At 45.9% G+C, this 16,317-nt stretch overlaps 1 protein-coding gene and 1 pseudogene across 1 annotated transcript in view; one reads left to right on the top strand and one right to left on the bottom strand.

Moving 5' to 3' along the window:
• Positions 1-99: 99 nt before the first annotated feature.
• The window catches only part of ZGPAT (zinc finger CCCH-type and G-patch domain containing), a 19,794-nt gene continuing 3,576 nt past the window's right edge, over positions 100-16,317 (bottom strand). Inside the window, exons 2-6 of the mRNA XM_023626951.2 lie at positions 2,684-2,817; positions 2,295-2,450; positions 1,206-1,325; positions 706-1,114; positions 100-504 (exon numbers count right to left, since the gene is read on the bottom strand). Of these exons, the coding sequence (XP_023482719.1) occupies positions 366-504; positions 706-1,114; positions 1,206-1,325; positions 2,295-2,450; positions 2,684-2,817 (958 nt within the window). The 3' untranslated portion in view covers positions 100-365. The remainder of the gene's footprint in view (positions 505-705; positions 1,115-1,205; positions 1,326-2,294; positions 2,451-2,683; positions 2,818-16,317) is intronic.
• LOC111770056 (high mobility group protein B1 pseudogene) lies at positions 10,712-12,758 on the top strand (annotated as a pseudogene).

Raw genomic sequence — 16,317 nt, 5'->3', positions numbered from 1 at the left:
CAGCAGCCTCACTCGGGACCCCTCTAGCCCGCCCCCCCGCCTGGTGCAGAGACTCCTCTCTCTCCAAAGACCCCACAGCCAGCCGAGCCTCCACGGAAAGACACGCAACAAAATCACTTTAATGTCCTTGCTCAGGAGATGCCCTCAGACACTGGCAGGTGGACTTGACGGGCAAGTAAGTGTCCAGAGTGATCCCTGCAGCCCATCTCCACTCAGCAGTGTCCACACGCCCCCGCTGGCAAGCAGGCCAGCTGTGGAGGCTAGCCCCTCTTCTGGTGGCATCCTGGTTGCTGGGCAACAGCTGGTCTTCCTGAGGCAGCCGGGAGCAGGGGTCTCTGGGCTCAGCCAGTGTGCGCGCAGGGGCTCTAGAACTCAGTCATCTTCTTGTGGGTGTCTGCCTTCCTCTGCTCCTGCTGCAGGCCTGCCTCCTGGGCCCGGAGCTGTCCCAGCTGCCGCCGGGCTCCCGCCAGCTTCTCCTGCAGCTGGGCCACCATCACGCTGTGCCTAGAGAGGGGCCCACCATTCAGCGTGGGCTCCTGGGTCGCTGCCATGAAACCCTCAGGCTGCTGTGGCCACTGCCCATCACCATTAATCATCCAGACACTCCTCAAACTTGGCCCGCCACCCCCGGGTTAGGGTAAGGTCCTGCATGTGAACCGTGGGCTGGGCACCCGCCCTCTGCCCTGAGCTCGGCCCCATACGTACCGGCCTGTGTTGCGGGCAAGGGCCTCCTGAATGCCCCGGATGTCCCGCTGGGTCTGCTCGATCTTCTCCTCAGTCTGGAAAAGCTGCAGGCTCAGGGCCCGCTTGGTGCTCGTGGTGCCTCGGTATGTTTCTGTGCCGCTCTTCCTGCCCGGGGGAGCTGCCCCAGCCTCCAGGGCCTCAGGGTCCTGGCCCTGCAGCTTCTCATTCAGAAAGTCAAAGACACTACGTGGGGGTGGGCGGCCCCTAGGCCTGCCCCCTCTCCCTGGGCATTTTGGGAGGCTGCTGGTGCCAGCCTTGCTGCCTTTGGCCCTCTTCTGCAGTATCTCTGCACACTGGTCCAGTGACTTCCCTCGAGGCAGCACCACGGCGTGGATGGGCTCCACCCGGCCCTCGGAGTGTCGACCCAGACCTAGGGGCACACGGGGCTGGTACTACTGCTGCTGGACCCCTGGGCTGTGTGGTGGCAGCACCCTCCCTTCCCCGGTGCAGCACATACTCACCCTTGCCAAACTCGTAGCCCATCTTGGCAAGGAGTCTGGAGCCAATACCCCGTGTGTGCACCTCCCAGCCAGCGAAGGCAGAGCTGCAGGTCCCATGGTCGGCAGCACCAGGCTCCATCACTGCAGGAAATGAAGGGCAATGGCTCAGCCCAGCTGGACACGAAGCAGGCTGGGCTCCAGCTCGGCTCTGGGCCAGGGCCGTGATCCGCAGCACCTCGGGCTCTCTGCCGGTTGCCCAGGCCGGTGGTGGCACGTGACAATAGACAGAGCTTGTGGCAGAGTCCGGCACAGTCTGCTCCAGCCCTCCTGGTTGCATGGCTGCCTCCCAACACAGCCCCACCCTGACCTACCTCTCCAGGTGGGGAGCTGCCCCGCTCCCCTCATGGAGAGCAGTCACCGACTTCACCTGCTCAGCTCAGTCCTCCCCTCCATCACCACGGACATGGGGCTTCAGAAACCACCAACTCATGTAACATATCCCACGGGGACACCTCCCATCTTCATCCTAACTGAACCTCAGGAGGGCTGGACACTGCCAGCCAGTGCCCCTTCCCGGAACTCTCCCATCCCCAGCTGTCTGGACACAGCCCCTCCTCCGTCCGCAGGGCACCCAGGCCCTAAGTAGAAGCCACTGCAAGGAGCTGCTCCTTCCTGCATTCCACGTCCCACCAGTCCCCTCCCATGCATCAACTTCCTCAGCAGCTCCTGCATCAGTGGCCCCCTGCCCTCCAGTTGCCACGGCCACAGGTTTGCATCATGTGGGACTGTAATCATTGCACATGCACTCCTTTAAGACAAGGGCCAGGTCTTTGTGTCTGTGGGTCTCCAGTCCTGCCTCAGACTCTTCACGCACTCTCTCATCTCCCCAACCTCCTGTGGGGGTTTCCATGCCTCCTCAGGAACAACTAGTGCCCCTCTGCAGGGGGTCCACCTAATGAGCACCGCCCACCTCACTGCAGTCATGCTCTCTCACCATCTAGTTAACAGTCAGGGTACCCCACCAGCTGGGGGCCTCTCAGGATGACTGCTACCAGTGCTGCCCCTTGTCCCTACCCTCCTGGCTTCTGGGACCCTGAGCCGCTGCCATACCTCTGGCATAACTGGGGTCATCTGGGTCGCTGCTGTCTGAGTCAGAGGACCCTGCAGGCTCTGTGCGCAGTGGGGGCAGGATGCTGTCCCCCTCTACCACGGCTTCCTTCAGCAGCAGTGAGTCAAACTTGACTGTGTAGTAGCCACTGTCCACATCTGGAGGTGGGGGGACAAAGACAGGCCAGGTCAGCAGCCTCAACAGGTGGTAGAAGCCACAGTGGAAGTTGGGAGCAACGTGGGGCCGAGGCAAGGGTGGTCTTTCTCCTCTTGGGCACAGAGCAGGGTCCCCAGGCCCAACCAAAGGAGTGGTCATATGAGAACACCACGTGTGAAGCACGGAGAGGGCTTTCAAGGAAGGGCCCTGTCAAGGAGGCCACAGGCAGCCTCACCAGTGATCCGCGCTGGGTGCCAGAGGCCGTCTTGCTGCTTGGCCAGACATGCAGAGCCAGCCTTCAGAGAGCTCAGGTCTGGGTCTTGGAAGGGGCGCAGCTCATCCACAGAGACCACCTGCCCATGGGAGAACCTGCAGAGAGGGCCACAGAGGGTGGGGGCTCAGACATGGCCCATCAGCGGCAAGTGAGCCCAGAAGAACCAAGTCTACCTGCCTAGGCATTGCCCTGAAGGGAGGGAGAAAGAGGGAGACAGACAGAAACATGCACACACACACATACACGTGCACGCTAAACACACACACATATACACATACATACCCATGCACACAAACACACCTATGCACAGGCATACATGCGCACACACACGTATACATACATATACCCATGCATGCACACATGCACAGGTATATAATGTACACATACACACACACTTGTGTGCTTGTGCCCTCTTGCACTCTCATGCTTTCTCTGGGGGTGGATCTGGCTACTCAGAGGACAAGATGCTTCGTGTCACTCCCCAGCCTTCTGGGTTAGAGAAACCACATGGCCAGCAGACGGCCCTGTGACTCTAGGTCCCCAGTGCCTCTCCATCAGAGATGAACAGACAGTGAAGGCAGGTGTGTGCGCACAGGACTGAGTCCCCACAAAGTGACTGGGAGAATCCAGTTCTCATACTGGTGCCTTAACTCTTAGTATCAGTGAACCAGTGAAATTAAAACCAAAACCGAGAGAGACGGGGGTGGGGTGGGGAGAAGAAAGGAGGAGGAGGAGGAAGAAGAGGAGGAGGAGGAGGAGGAAGTGTGGGGACCAAGGCCTGCCATCTTCAATTTTGCCAAATAAAGACATGAAGAAACCAACCACACACTGACTTCCACTGTGCCATAACTTCAAGAGGAAGCTGTTCTAACCCAACAAGAGCAATCGAGGGCTGGCATTTACTCTGTGACATGGAGCCAATGTTGGCCATGGCTGTCTTTCTAGGCAGGAATCGGTGGCGAAGACAATGGAGAGGAAATGGAAAGAGTTTCCATGGTGCCCTCCCATGGTGGAGAAAGATGGCCTCCGACACCTCCCCCAGCAGGATTCCAGGCACCTCCTTCTCACAACGACTGTCCTCAGGCACCCAGGGCACTGCCAATGACCGAGTGGCACCAGCAGCTGCAAGACTGGGCCCCAAACGTACACTGCCATGGAGACTCTATAGCTGAAAGCCCTGTTCAGCTGAGCAGCAAAACAGCGTGTTCGGAAGGGCAGGCCAACCCAGGGGTGAATTCAACCCACGCACACACATGCACACACACGTCCATACAGCCACAGACACCACTAAGTAAACCTTTCTGCAGGAATCCTCGGTGACATTAGAAGCCTTAAAATTTGGTATATTACTCTTTAACCCAGCAAGTCCTTTTAAGAAATGATCCTAAAAAAAATAATAATGAAAGTATGCAAAGATTTAGCCACAAGTATATTAACCAAATACAAAAGATTTGGAAATAACCTAAATTTCCAACCATGGGGAGTAGTTAGTGGCATATCCATAAAATGAATTTAAAACTAAGAGAGGGGCACGCCCTGTGGCCAAGTGGTTAAGTTCACATGCTCCGCTTCGGCGGCCCAGGGTTTTGCTGGTTCGGATCCTGGGCGTGGACGTGACACTGCTCCTTAGGCCATGTTGAAGCAGCGTCCCACATGCCACAACTAGAAGGACTCACAACTAAGATATACAACTATGTACTGAGGGGATTTGAGAAGAGAAAGCAAAAAAAAAAAAAGATTGGCAACAGTTGTTAGCTCAGGCGTCAATCTTTAAAAAAAAAAAAAAAAACCTAAGAGAATGGGCAAATTGATCAGTGGAATGAAAAGAGCACCCAGGAAGAGCCCCATGCACACAGAAACTTCACACAGGACAGGGGAAGCATTACAAAGTCAGAAACAGATGGATTATGGATTTCACAAGGAAAAAGCTACAAATTGGTCTCCTGGGACCAGCCCCGTGCCCAAGTGGTTAAATTTGCGCACTTGGCTTCGGCAGCCCAGGGATTCACCGGTTTGGATCCTGGGCGTGGACACGGCACCGCTCATCAGGCCGTGCTGAGGCAGCGTCCCTCAAAGCAGGGCCAGAACGACCTACAACTAGAATATACAACTATGACCTGGGGGACTCTGGGGAGAAGAAGAAAAAAAAAGAAAAAAGATTGGCAACAGATGTTAGCTCAGGTGCCAATCTTTAAAAAAACAGTAAGAAAAAAATTGGTTTTCTATAAAAAAACACCCCAACTCAACCAACCACCTCACAACTTTCATGGAAAGACGTTCCAGAATAAGTAAAAACTTGAACCTGAAAAAAAGCATTTGAAACTACAAAGAAGGTGGTGAGTTCTAGCCACAGCCACGTACAAAGATGGTAAAATCCTCCCCACAGAAAAACAAGGCTAAAGCTGAGCAAAATTACAAAATTCACAGCTTCAGAGCTGTGGAAATCGACTAAAGCAGACAAGACACCGAGAAATGATTATTCTTTAAAAACTGCCCAGTTTGGGGACAGAACACGGGGAGGGTCTGCAGCCTTCACACTGGGGGCTGCTCCCTGCCCAGCCCCTGGACCAGCAAACAGGAGTGTCAACAGCTCAGGGCTGCAAACAGAGCAGCAGAGGGTGGAAGTGGGGCAGGGGCCTTGGAGCCAAAAGGGTGAGCCTTGTGAAAACTAACGGAGAAAAGTGACAGCACTGATGGCTTGGGGCACTGGCCCAGGTGGAGCGGGCATCGGGCCAGCCAAGTACTTAACAGGGAGACCCTGAAAATGAAATTTTTGTAATTTAGGTCCAGAAAATGTACTAAAATAAACCAAAATACTCAGGAAAGCAGTTCAGAATCCAGTTACTATACAGAGATGCTATATATAGCATCTGAAATATCCAGTTTCAGTAAAACTTTACAATTAATGCAAACAGGAAAGTGTGACCCATATTTAGGAAAAAAAGTAGTAGACAGAATCTGACTGAGTGGGCCCAGATGTTGAATCTAGCAAAGACTTCAAAGCAGATAATATAAGTATGTTCAAAGAATTAAATGAATATAATGACAATGATTCAAGAAATAGAGAATCTCAGAAGAGAAGTGAAAATTATATAAAAGGAATCAAATGGAAATTCCAGAGTTAAAAAGCCAATGACTGAAATGAAAACGTCCTAGGTGGGACGCTTCCGGCCTCCAGGCTGGCTTGTCAGAAGCTGGGAAGTCACCCTGTCCTGATAACACGTGAAAAGCTGAACACACTGAAAAATCAACCACCTTCTTAGATCTGTAAGAGAAGTGAAGTCACAGGGCCAAGTGCTGTCCCAAATTTGGAGACCAGCAGGCAAGTACAGAGTCACAGTGACCGGAGCACGAACCACCCCAGGACCCAGCGCCAGAAAGGAACCCCGAGCATGGCTGACGGTCGCTGGGGGCCAGTGGGCAAGTCTGAGAGGTGAAGCCCACTGGGGTGAGTTGCGGCCCACACTTCTGTGAGCGCTGCGGCAGGAGCTCCAGCGGGCGCTCATGGTGCGTGCTGGAGAACGGCCCCTCATGCTCTGGCAGAGGAGGGAAGGAACCGTTCCGGAACACGCCGTCCACACTGCTCTCCTTCACAAGGCCTAGCCTCAGGGGAGAGCAGCTAACCAGGGCCTAACCTGACGGGGTTTTATTGGAGCCTAACTGAACTGGGGCTTAGGGGAACGCCCGGACCCAACGCACTCTAGCCGTCCCGCTCTGCCTGGGGGGGGGTGTGTGCATGAGTGAGTGAGAAGCACATAGGACATTCACGGTTGTGGGCAGGGGTTCACCACAGACTGAGGTCTGACCAGAGGACTGTGACCCCCATCACTAACAGCCCATTTACAGCAGCTCCTGTCACCCAGGATGTCACGCTCAGCTATCAAGAAAAAATACAAGACATAGTAAAAGGCCAAAACCACAGGAAACCAAAAATGCATAATGGAGCCCAGAGGAGGGGGTGAAAGGAGCAGAAGAATATCTGCAGAATTGAAGAATAATGGCTGAAAAGTTTTCAAATTTGATGAAAGATATGAATCTACAAGTTGAAGAAGTTCAATTAACTGGAAGGACTACAAACAGAGATCCACAATGAGAGACAGAGAGAGCCTGCAGAGTAGCAGAAGAGAAGTGACTCTCCGCGTACAAGGAGCCTCAGTAAGGATGAGCGTCGACTTCCCACCAGGAACTAGGGAGGCCAGAGGGCAGTGGGACGGCACACTTAGAATCCTGAAAGAAAAACACCGTCAGCCAAGAATTCCCCATCTGGCAAAACCGTCCTTCAACAGTGAAGGAGGAATGGACCTTCCCGTGCCACCAAAGCCGAGGCAGTTCGTGGCTCACAGACCTGCCCTAAGAAACACTCAAGGGAGTCCTCCAGACCGAAATGGAAGGACAGTGGACAGCAGCTCAGGCTGTGTGAGCACTGGCAAGGCAACTGCACAGTAAACGTGAAAGCCAGTGTTACAATTTTTTGGTTTGTAACTCATCTTTTTTTCCTTATATGATTTAAAAGACAAATGCATCAAGTAATAGTCACAAATCTATATTTCTGGGCACACAATGTATAAAGATGTAACTTGTAACATTAACAACATAAGGAGCGGGGTGGACCTTATGGGAGCAGAGTTTTTTTATACTACTGAAGCTAAATTGTATTAATTCAAACTAGATTGTTATACGTTTAAGATACTAGTCATAATCTACAGGATAAACATTAAGAAAATAACATAAAAATATGCAGAAAAGAAAAACAGAGTGAATCAAAATGATACACTGGAAAAAACAAACACTACGGAAGGCAGTAATGGAGTGACTGAGAAACAAAAAAGACATAAGGCATACAGAAAACAAATAATAAAATGGCAGAGGTAAGCCCCTCCTTACCAGCAATTACTTTAAATGTAAATAGATTAAACTCTAATTAAAAGACAGAAATTGGAAGAATGGATAAAAATTTTATCCAATTTTATGCCATTAATAAGAGACTCATTTTGGGTCCAAAGATAACAATAGGTTGAAAATGAAAGGAAAGATACTCCATGCAAATAGTAATGCAAAGAGAGCATGGATGGCTATAGTAGTATCAGACAAAACAGGATTAAGTCACAACAGAGAAGATCTTAGGTATTGATAAAAGAGTCAATCCATCAGTAGGATATGACCGTCATAAACTTAGACACACCTAACAACAGAGCCCCAAAATATATAAAATGAAAACTGACAGAATTAAAGGATGAAATAAACATTTCTACAGTCATAGCTGCAGACTTCAACGTCCCACTTTCAAGAATGGATAGAAAAGCCAGACAAAAGACCACAAAGAGAGCGAGGACTTGAACAACACTGTGACCCGGCTAGGCCTGCAGACGTCCAGAGAATGGTTCACCCAACAACTGCAGAGCGCACTTCCCTCTCAAGTGCCCACGGAGCGTTCTCCAGGATGGACCATTTGTTGGGCCACAAAATAAGTCTCAATAAATTTTAAAACACTGAAACCATACAAAGTACCTTTTCCAATTTCAACGGAATGAAATTAGAAATGAGTGACAAGGAAATTGGGAAAATTCACAAATATGTAGAAATAAAGCAACACATTCTTAACCAATAGGTGAATGAAAAAATCAGAAAGGAGATTAGAAAATATTTTGAGACGAAAATACAACATAGCAAAACTTATAGAATGCAGGAAAACAGTGTTCATTGGGAAATTTATAAATGTTAATGCCTGTGTTAAAAAAGAAGAAAGATCTCAAATCAATAACCTTACAATATACCTTGAAGAATCAGAAAAAGAGCAAACTAAACCCAAAACTAGCATAAGGAAGGAAATAATAAAAGTTAGAGTGGAAATAAATAAAAAAGAGAAAAACAATAGAGAATCAACAACCAAAAATAAATAAATAAATAAAACAAAAGAAAACAAAATTGACAAACCTTTAGCTAGGCTGACCAAGAAAAAAAAAGAGAACACTCAAATAAGTAAAATCAGGAAAGAAAGTGGGGACATTACTACTGACCCTACAGAAATAAACAGGACGGTAAGAGAATAGTATGAACAATTATATACCCTAGATGAAAAGGACAAATTCCTAAAAACACAAGCTACCAAAGCTAACTCAAGGAGAAACAGAAAATCTGAATAGACCTATAACAAATAAAGAAATTGAGTCATTAATCAAAAAACTTCCAACAATAACAAATTTCAGGACCAGATGGCTTCACGGGTGAATTCTATCAAAGACTTGAAGAAGAATTAACACGAGTCCTTCTCAAATTCTTCCCCCAAATGGAGAATACTTCCTAACTCATTCCATGAGGCCAGTATTACCGAGACCAAGGCAGACTACGATTTCACAAGAAAAGGAAACAAGAGATAAACAGCCCTTTATTGGGATAGGATAGAGGCAAACACCCTCAACAAAAAACTAGCAAACTGAACCCAGCAGCATATTAAAAGGACTTTACACCAAGACTAAGTATGATTATTCCAGGAACACAAAGGTGGCTCAATATATGAAAAATCATTCAATGTAATACAGCATATTAACAGAATGAAGGAAAAAAACACATGATCATGTCAACTGATACACAGAAGGCATCTGAAAAACAATCCAACACTCCTTCATGATAAAAACACTCCACAAATCAGCAACAGAAGAAACTGCCTCAACCTGATGACAGGAGCCCACAGCCACCACACACTTGGCAGTGGGAGGCTGGCAGCTCTCCCTTCGAGGGCAGGCGCAAGACGAGGATGTCCCCTCTTGCCACTTTTACTCAACACTGTACGGGAAGTTCTAGCAAGCCAACTAACCAAGAAAAAGAAGTAAAAGCCATCCAAATTGGAAAGGAAGAAGAATTATCCCCATTTGCCAACGACATGATTGTATACATAGAAAACCCTAAATAATCCACAAAAAATTCTATTAGAGTTAACAAATGAATTCTGCAATGTTACACAAAAATCAGTTGCATTTTAATACATTAGCAATGCACAATTTAAAAACGCAATTAATAATTTCATTTATAATAGCATCAAAGTGAATAAAATACTCAGAAATAAATTTAACCAAGGCTTGTGAACCACAAAATACCATTGAAAGAAATTAAAGAAGACCTAAATCAATGGAAAGACACTCCCTGCTCACGGATCACTGCTGGGATGGCAATACTCCCCACACTGGTCTACAGATTCAATGCAACCCCTATCGAAATCCCAATTGTCTTTTATGCCGAAAGGGACAAGCAGATTTTAAAACTCATATGGAATTCCGAAGGATCCTGAATACCCAAAAGAATCTGAAAAGAGCAAATGCTGGAGCACTACCACGTCCTGACTTCAAAACTTAATATAAAGCTACAGTAATCAAAACGGTGTGGCACTGGCACAAGAACAGACACATAGATCAACAAAATAGAAGACGGCGCTCAGAAATAAACCCTCACATATATAACCAATAGATTTTTGATAAGGGTGCCATGACCATTCAAGGGGGAAGGGATGTTCTTTTCAACACACGGTGCTGGGACACTGGACGTCCACATGCAAGAGAATGAGGCTGGACCCTTACCTCACACTTTTAGAGCACGTGATTTACAAGGAAATAAAATGAGATTACTACTAAACTTTTCAAAAATATTTTATGTCTGAAGAAAATGGAGGAACATATTTAAAATATTCAAGGAAAGTAACGTGAGCAAAGAATTTTATATCCAACAAAATTGACCTTCAACTATAAAAGACAAACAAAAACTTATCAAGATTCCAGATCTCCGGGAACAGTACAGGCACACCTCGGAGATGTTGCGGGCTCCATTCCAGACCACCGCAATAAAGCGGATATCGCAAAAAGCGAGTGACACGAAGTCTTTGCTTTCCCAGTGCATATAAAAGTTATGTCTACACTATACTGTAGTCTATGAAGTGTGCAATAGCATTATGTCTAAAAATACAATGTACATTCCTTAATTAAAAAATACATTGTTACTGACAGCCATTGCAGTACATTGAGCTCCACAGAGACAGTGCCGGGGCAAGTGAGAGCCAGATGGGCACTGGGCGACTCTGTGCCTCGCTGAGGAAAAATAATTAAACATGGGCAAAGGAGATCCTAAGAAGCCAAGAGGCAAAATGTCACCATAGGCATTCTTTGTGCAAACTTGCTGGGAGGAGCACAAGAAGAAGCACCCAGATGCTTCAGTCAACTTCTCAGAGTTTTCTAAGAAGGGCTCAGAGAGGTGGAAGACCATGTCTGCTAAAGAGGAGGGAAAATTTGAAGACATGGCAAAGGCGGACAAGTCCCGTTATGAAAGAGAAATGAAAACTTATACCCCTCCTAAAGGGGAAACAAAAAAGAAGTTCAAGGATCCCAATGCACCTAAGAGGCCTCCTTCGGCCTTTTTCTTGTTTTGCTCTGAGTATCGCCCAAAAATCAAAGCAGAGCATCCTGGCCTATCCATTGGTGATGTTGCAAAGAAACTGGAAGAGACGTGGACTAACACTGCTGCAGATGACAAGCAGCATTATGAAAAGAAGGCTGCTAAGCTGAAGGAGAAATACGAAAAAGATATTGCTGCATACCGAGCTAAAGGAAAACCTGATGCAGCGAAAAAGGGAGTCGTCAAGGCTGAAAAAAGCAAGAAAAAGAAGGAAGAGGAGGAAGACGAGGAAGATGAAGAGGAGGAGGAGGAGGAAGATGATGAAGATGAAGAAGATGATGATGATGAATAAGCTGGTTCTAGCATAGGTTTTTTTTCCTTGTCTATAAAGCATTTAACCCCCCTGTACACAACTCACTCCTTTTAAAGAAAAAAATTGAAATTTAAGGCTGTGTAGGATTTGTTTTTAAACTGTACAGTGTCTTTTTTGGTATAGTTAACACACTACCGAATATGTCTTTAGATAGCCCTGTCCTGGTGGTATTTTCAATAGCCACTAACCTTGCCTGGTACAGTATGGGGGTTGTAAATTGGCACGGAAATTTAAAGCAGGTTCTTGTTGGTGCACAGCACAAATTAGTTATATATGGGGATGGTAGTTTTTCATCTTCAGTTGTCTCTCATGCAGCTTATACGAAATAATTGTTGTTCTGTTAACTGAACACCACTCTGTAATTGAAAAAAAAAAAGTTGCAACTGTTTTGTTGACATTCCGAATGCTTCTAAGTAAACACAATTTTTTTATTAGTATTGTTGCCCTTTGCACAGGTCTGAAATTCTTCTTCTTGAGGGGAAGGTAGTCTTTTGCTTTTGCCCATTTTGGATCACATGAATTATTAGTGTTTATCTTTTCATATAGTTAGCTGACAAAAAGCTTTTGTCTGCACACTCTGCGTACTCATGATGAGGGTAATAAAAGTTGAATCGAGACCGTTTTCATCCATAACTGAAACTCCAAAATCTTGATCTGTTGATAGCAAATTTCACATAGCCCAGTTACATTTACAAAGTGAAGAAGAGCCAGTGCACTCACAGCACGGCATTATTAGAATCAAACATACTAATAGAAAAGTGTGTTCTAATCTTTCCATGAGGACTCCACATTCTTTAACTCCCATTACCATGTAATGGCCGTTATATTTGCAGTTCCCACGTTAAAGAAGACCTGAGAATGTATCCCCAAAAGCGTGAGCTTAAAATACAAGACTGCCATATTTTTTTTGTTGACGTTTGTCGCAATGAAGGCTCTGGGAAAAAAAAGTGCTGGCTGTAAATGTCTTCTATGTATCTAAATATGGATTGCTTAGAAAACTTTAGAATCTCCATTAAAGGTATTTTTACTTAAAAAAAAAATACATTGTTACTGGGGCCGGCCTGGTGGCACAGCGGTTAAGTTCACACGTTCCGCTTCTCGGCGACATGGGGTTCACCGGTTCGGATCCCAGGTGCAGACATGGCACTGCTTGGCAAAAAGCCATGCTGTGGTACGCATCCCATGTATAACGTAGAGGAAGATGGGCACAGATGTTAGCTCAGGGCCAGTCTTCCTCAGCAAAAAGAGGAGGATTAGCTCAAAGCTAATCTTCCTCAAAAAAAAAAAAAATACATTGTTACTAAAAGTGCTAGCCATTGTCAAGCCTTCAGCAAGTCATATTCTTTCCGCTGGTGCAGGGTCCTGCCTCAGTGTTGATGGCTGCTGCCTGATCAGGGTGGTGGTTGCTGAGGATGGGGGTGGCTGTGGTAATCTCTTAAAAGAAGACAACAATGAAGTTGGCCACCTTGACTGACTCTTCCCCTCATGAACGATTTGTCTGTAGTGTGCAACGATGTTTCACAGCATCTTACCCGCAGCAGACTTCTTTCAAAACTGTCATCAGCCCCTCAAACCTGCCGCTGCTTCATCAAGTAAGTCCATGTCACAGTCCAAGTCCCTTGTTGTCACTTCCATAGTCTTCACAGCATCTTCACCAGGAGGAGGTTCCATCTCGAGATACTACTTCCTTTGCTCATCCATAAGAAGCAACTCCTCATCCGTTAAGAGTTTTATTGTGAGATTGCAGCAATTCAGTCACAGCTTCAGGCTCCACTTCTAATTCTACTCCTCTTGCTGTTTCCATCACATCTGCAGTTACTTCCTCCACTGAAGTCTTGAACCCCTCGAAGTCATCCATGAGGGCTGGAATCAACATCTTCCAAACTCCTGTTCGTGTTGGTATTGTGACCTCTTCCCGTGAATCAGGAATGTTCTTTTTTTTTTTATTGAGTTATTGATAGGTTACAATCTTGTGAAATTTCAATTGTACATTAATGTTTGTCAGTCATGTTGTAGGTGCACCACTTCACCCTTTGTGCCCACCCCCCACCCCACCTTTCCCCTGGTATCCACTAAACTGTTCTTAGTCCATAATTTTAAATTCCTCATATGAGTGGAGTCATACACAGATTATCTTTCTCTCGCTGGCTTATTTCACTTAACATAATTCTCTTAAGGTCCATCCATGTTATTGCAAATGGAGTGATTTTGTTCTTTTTTGCAGCTGAGTAGTATTCCATTGTATATATATACCACATCTTCTTTATCCATTCGTCTGTTGCTGGACACTTAGGCTGCTTCCACGTCTTGGCTATTGTAAACAGTGCTGCAATAAACATGGGGGTGCACAGGACTTTTGGGAGTGCTGACTTCAAGCTCTTTGGATAAATACCCAGTAGTGGGATGGCTGGATCATATGGTAGTTCTATTTTTAGTTTTTTGAGGAATCTCCATACTGTTTTCCATAGTGGCTGCACCAGTTTGCATTCCCACCAGCAGTGTATGAGGGTTCCTTTTTCTCCGCAACCTCTCCAAAATTTGCTGCTATTAGTTTTAGATATTTTTGTCATTCTAACGGGTGTAAGGTGATATCTTAGTGTAGTTTTGATTTGCATTTCCCTGATGATCAGCGATGATGAGCATCTTTTCATGTGCCTATTGGCCATCAGTATATCTTCTTTGGAGAAATGTCTGTTCATGTCTCCAGCCCATTTTTTGATTGGGTTGTTTGATGTTTTGTTGTTGAGTTGCGAGAGTTCTTTATATATTATGGATATTAAGCCTTTGTCAGATATATGACTTGCAAATATTTTTTCCCAGTTAGTGGGTTGTTTTTTTGTTTCAATCCTGTTTTCATTTGCCTTGAAGCAGCTCTTTAATCTGAATCAGGAATGTTCTTAATGGCATCCAGAATGGTGGCTCCTTTCCAGGTTTTCAGTTTACTTTGCCCAGATCCATCAGAGGAATTGCTATCTATGTAATCTACAGGCTTACTAAACGTATTTTTTCAATAAAAAGACTTGAAAGTCGAAATTACTCCTGGATCCATGGGCTGCAGAGTGGACATTGTGTTAGCAGGCAGGAAAACATTAATCTCACTGTACACCTCCATCAGAGCTCTTGGGCGACCAGGAACATTGTCAGTGAGCAGTAATATTTTGAAAGAAATCTTTTTTTCTGAGCAGGTCTCAACAGTGGGCTTAAAACATTCAGTAAACCATGTTGTAAACAGATGTGCTGTCATCCAGGCTTTGCTGTTCCATTTAGAGCACAGAAAGAGTAGATTTAGCATGATTCTTAAGGGCCCTAGGGTTTTTGGAATGGTAAACGAGCATTGGCTTCACCTTCAAGTCACCAGCTACATGAGCCTCTAACAAGAGAGTCAGCCTGTCCTTTGAAGCTTTGAAGCCAGGCACTGACTTCTCCTCTCTAGCTATGAAAGTCCAGGCTTCCAACCGAAGGCTCTTTCGTCTACACTGAAAATCTGTTGTTTAGTAATAGCCAGCTTCATTAAATTATCTTATCTGGATCTTCTCCATCAGCACTTGCTGCTTCCCCTTGCACTTTTATGTCATGGAGGGATGGCTTCTCTCCTTAAACTTCATCAATCAACCCCTGCCAGCTTCAAGCTTTTCTTTTGCAGCTTCCTCGCCTCTCTCAGCCTTCACGGAATTGAAGAGAGTTAGGGCCTTGCTCTGGATTAGGCTTTGGCTTAAGGGAACGTCGTGGTTGGTTTGATCTTCTATCCAGACCACTAAAACTTCCTCCATATCAGCAATAAGGCTGTTTCTCTTTCTCGTCATTCGTGTGTTCACTTTTAATTTCCTCCAACAATTTTTCTTTTGCATTCACAACTTGGTTGTTTGGCACAAGAAGCTAGCTTTCAGCCTATCTCGGTTTTCCACATGCCTTCCTCACTGAGCTCAATCATTTCTAGCTTTCGATTTAAAGTAAGAGACACACGACTCTCCCTTTTACTTGAACACTTAAAGGCCATTGTAAGGTTATTAACTGGACTAATTTAATATTGCCGTGTCTCAGGGAATAGGGGGACCCAAGGAGAAGGACAGAGACAGGGGAACGGTAGGTTCACGGAGCAGTCAGAACACACACAACATTTATCGATTAAGTTCGCCGTCTTTCATGGGTGCAGATTATGGCACCCCAAAACAACTACAACAGTAACATCAAAGATCACTGATCACCATAACAAATATAATATCAATGAAAAAGTTTGAAATATAGTGAGAATTACAAAAATGTGACACAGAGACACAAGATGAGCAAATGCTGTAGGGGAAATGGTGCCAACAGAGTTACTCGATGCAGCGTTGCCACAAACCCTTCAAATTGTAAAAAACGCAGTATCTGCAAAGCGCAATAAAACATAGTATTCTTGTATTCCCGTGAGCCCTTCCTGGGGAATCTACTAGAACATGAGCCTCAGACAATCAAAATAACTAGAAAGACACCAACATATGGACTGATGGTGAGCACAAAGCACCTTCCTTCTAGTTCCTTTCAGAAGTGAGGCTGAGGGTAGGAGGGAGATGAAGGTACACGATGGCCATATGATCTGACGGTGCAGCTCTAGTGCAATCATAATAACGGCGGGAGAATGGAGGTAGTACATGTAAAAACATTGTAAACAGTTTTCAATCATCGCGACTGAAGAACGAGTGCTGTTATTCTGAGGGTGTCATCTGTGTGTAAAATGGGATGCGACAAATACATAATTAGGGGACACTTGGAATCCATCAACCCCTGTGTCCTTGAGCACCAGAATCCTGGGTGGAGAAGGAAATCCAGGGCAGAGATGTGATCCAGAAAATACTAAATAAAA

This window comes from Equus caballus, chromosome 22, assembly GCF_041296265.1.
Source record: "Equus caballus isolate H_3958 breed thoroughbred chromosome 22, TB-T2T, whole genome shotgun sequence".
In the NCBI taxonomy this organism is placed as follows: domain Eukaryota; kingdom Metazoa; phylum Chordata; class Mammalia; order Perissodactyla; family Equidae; genus Equus; species Equus caballus.
This window is presented reverse-complemented; position numbering and strand designations above follow the sequence as displayed.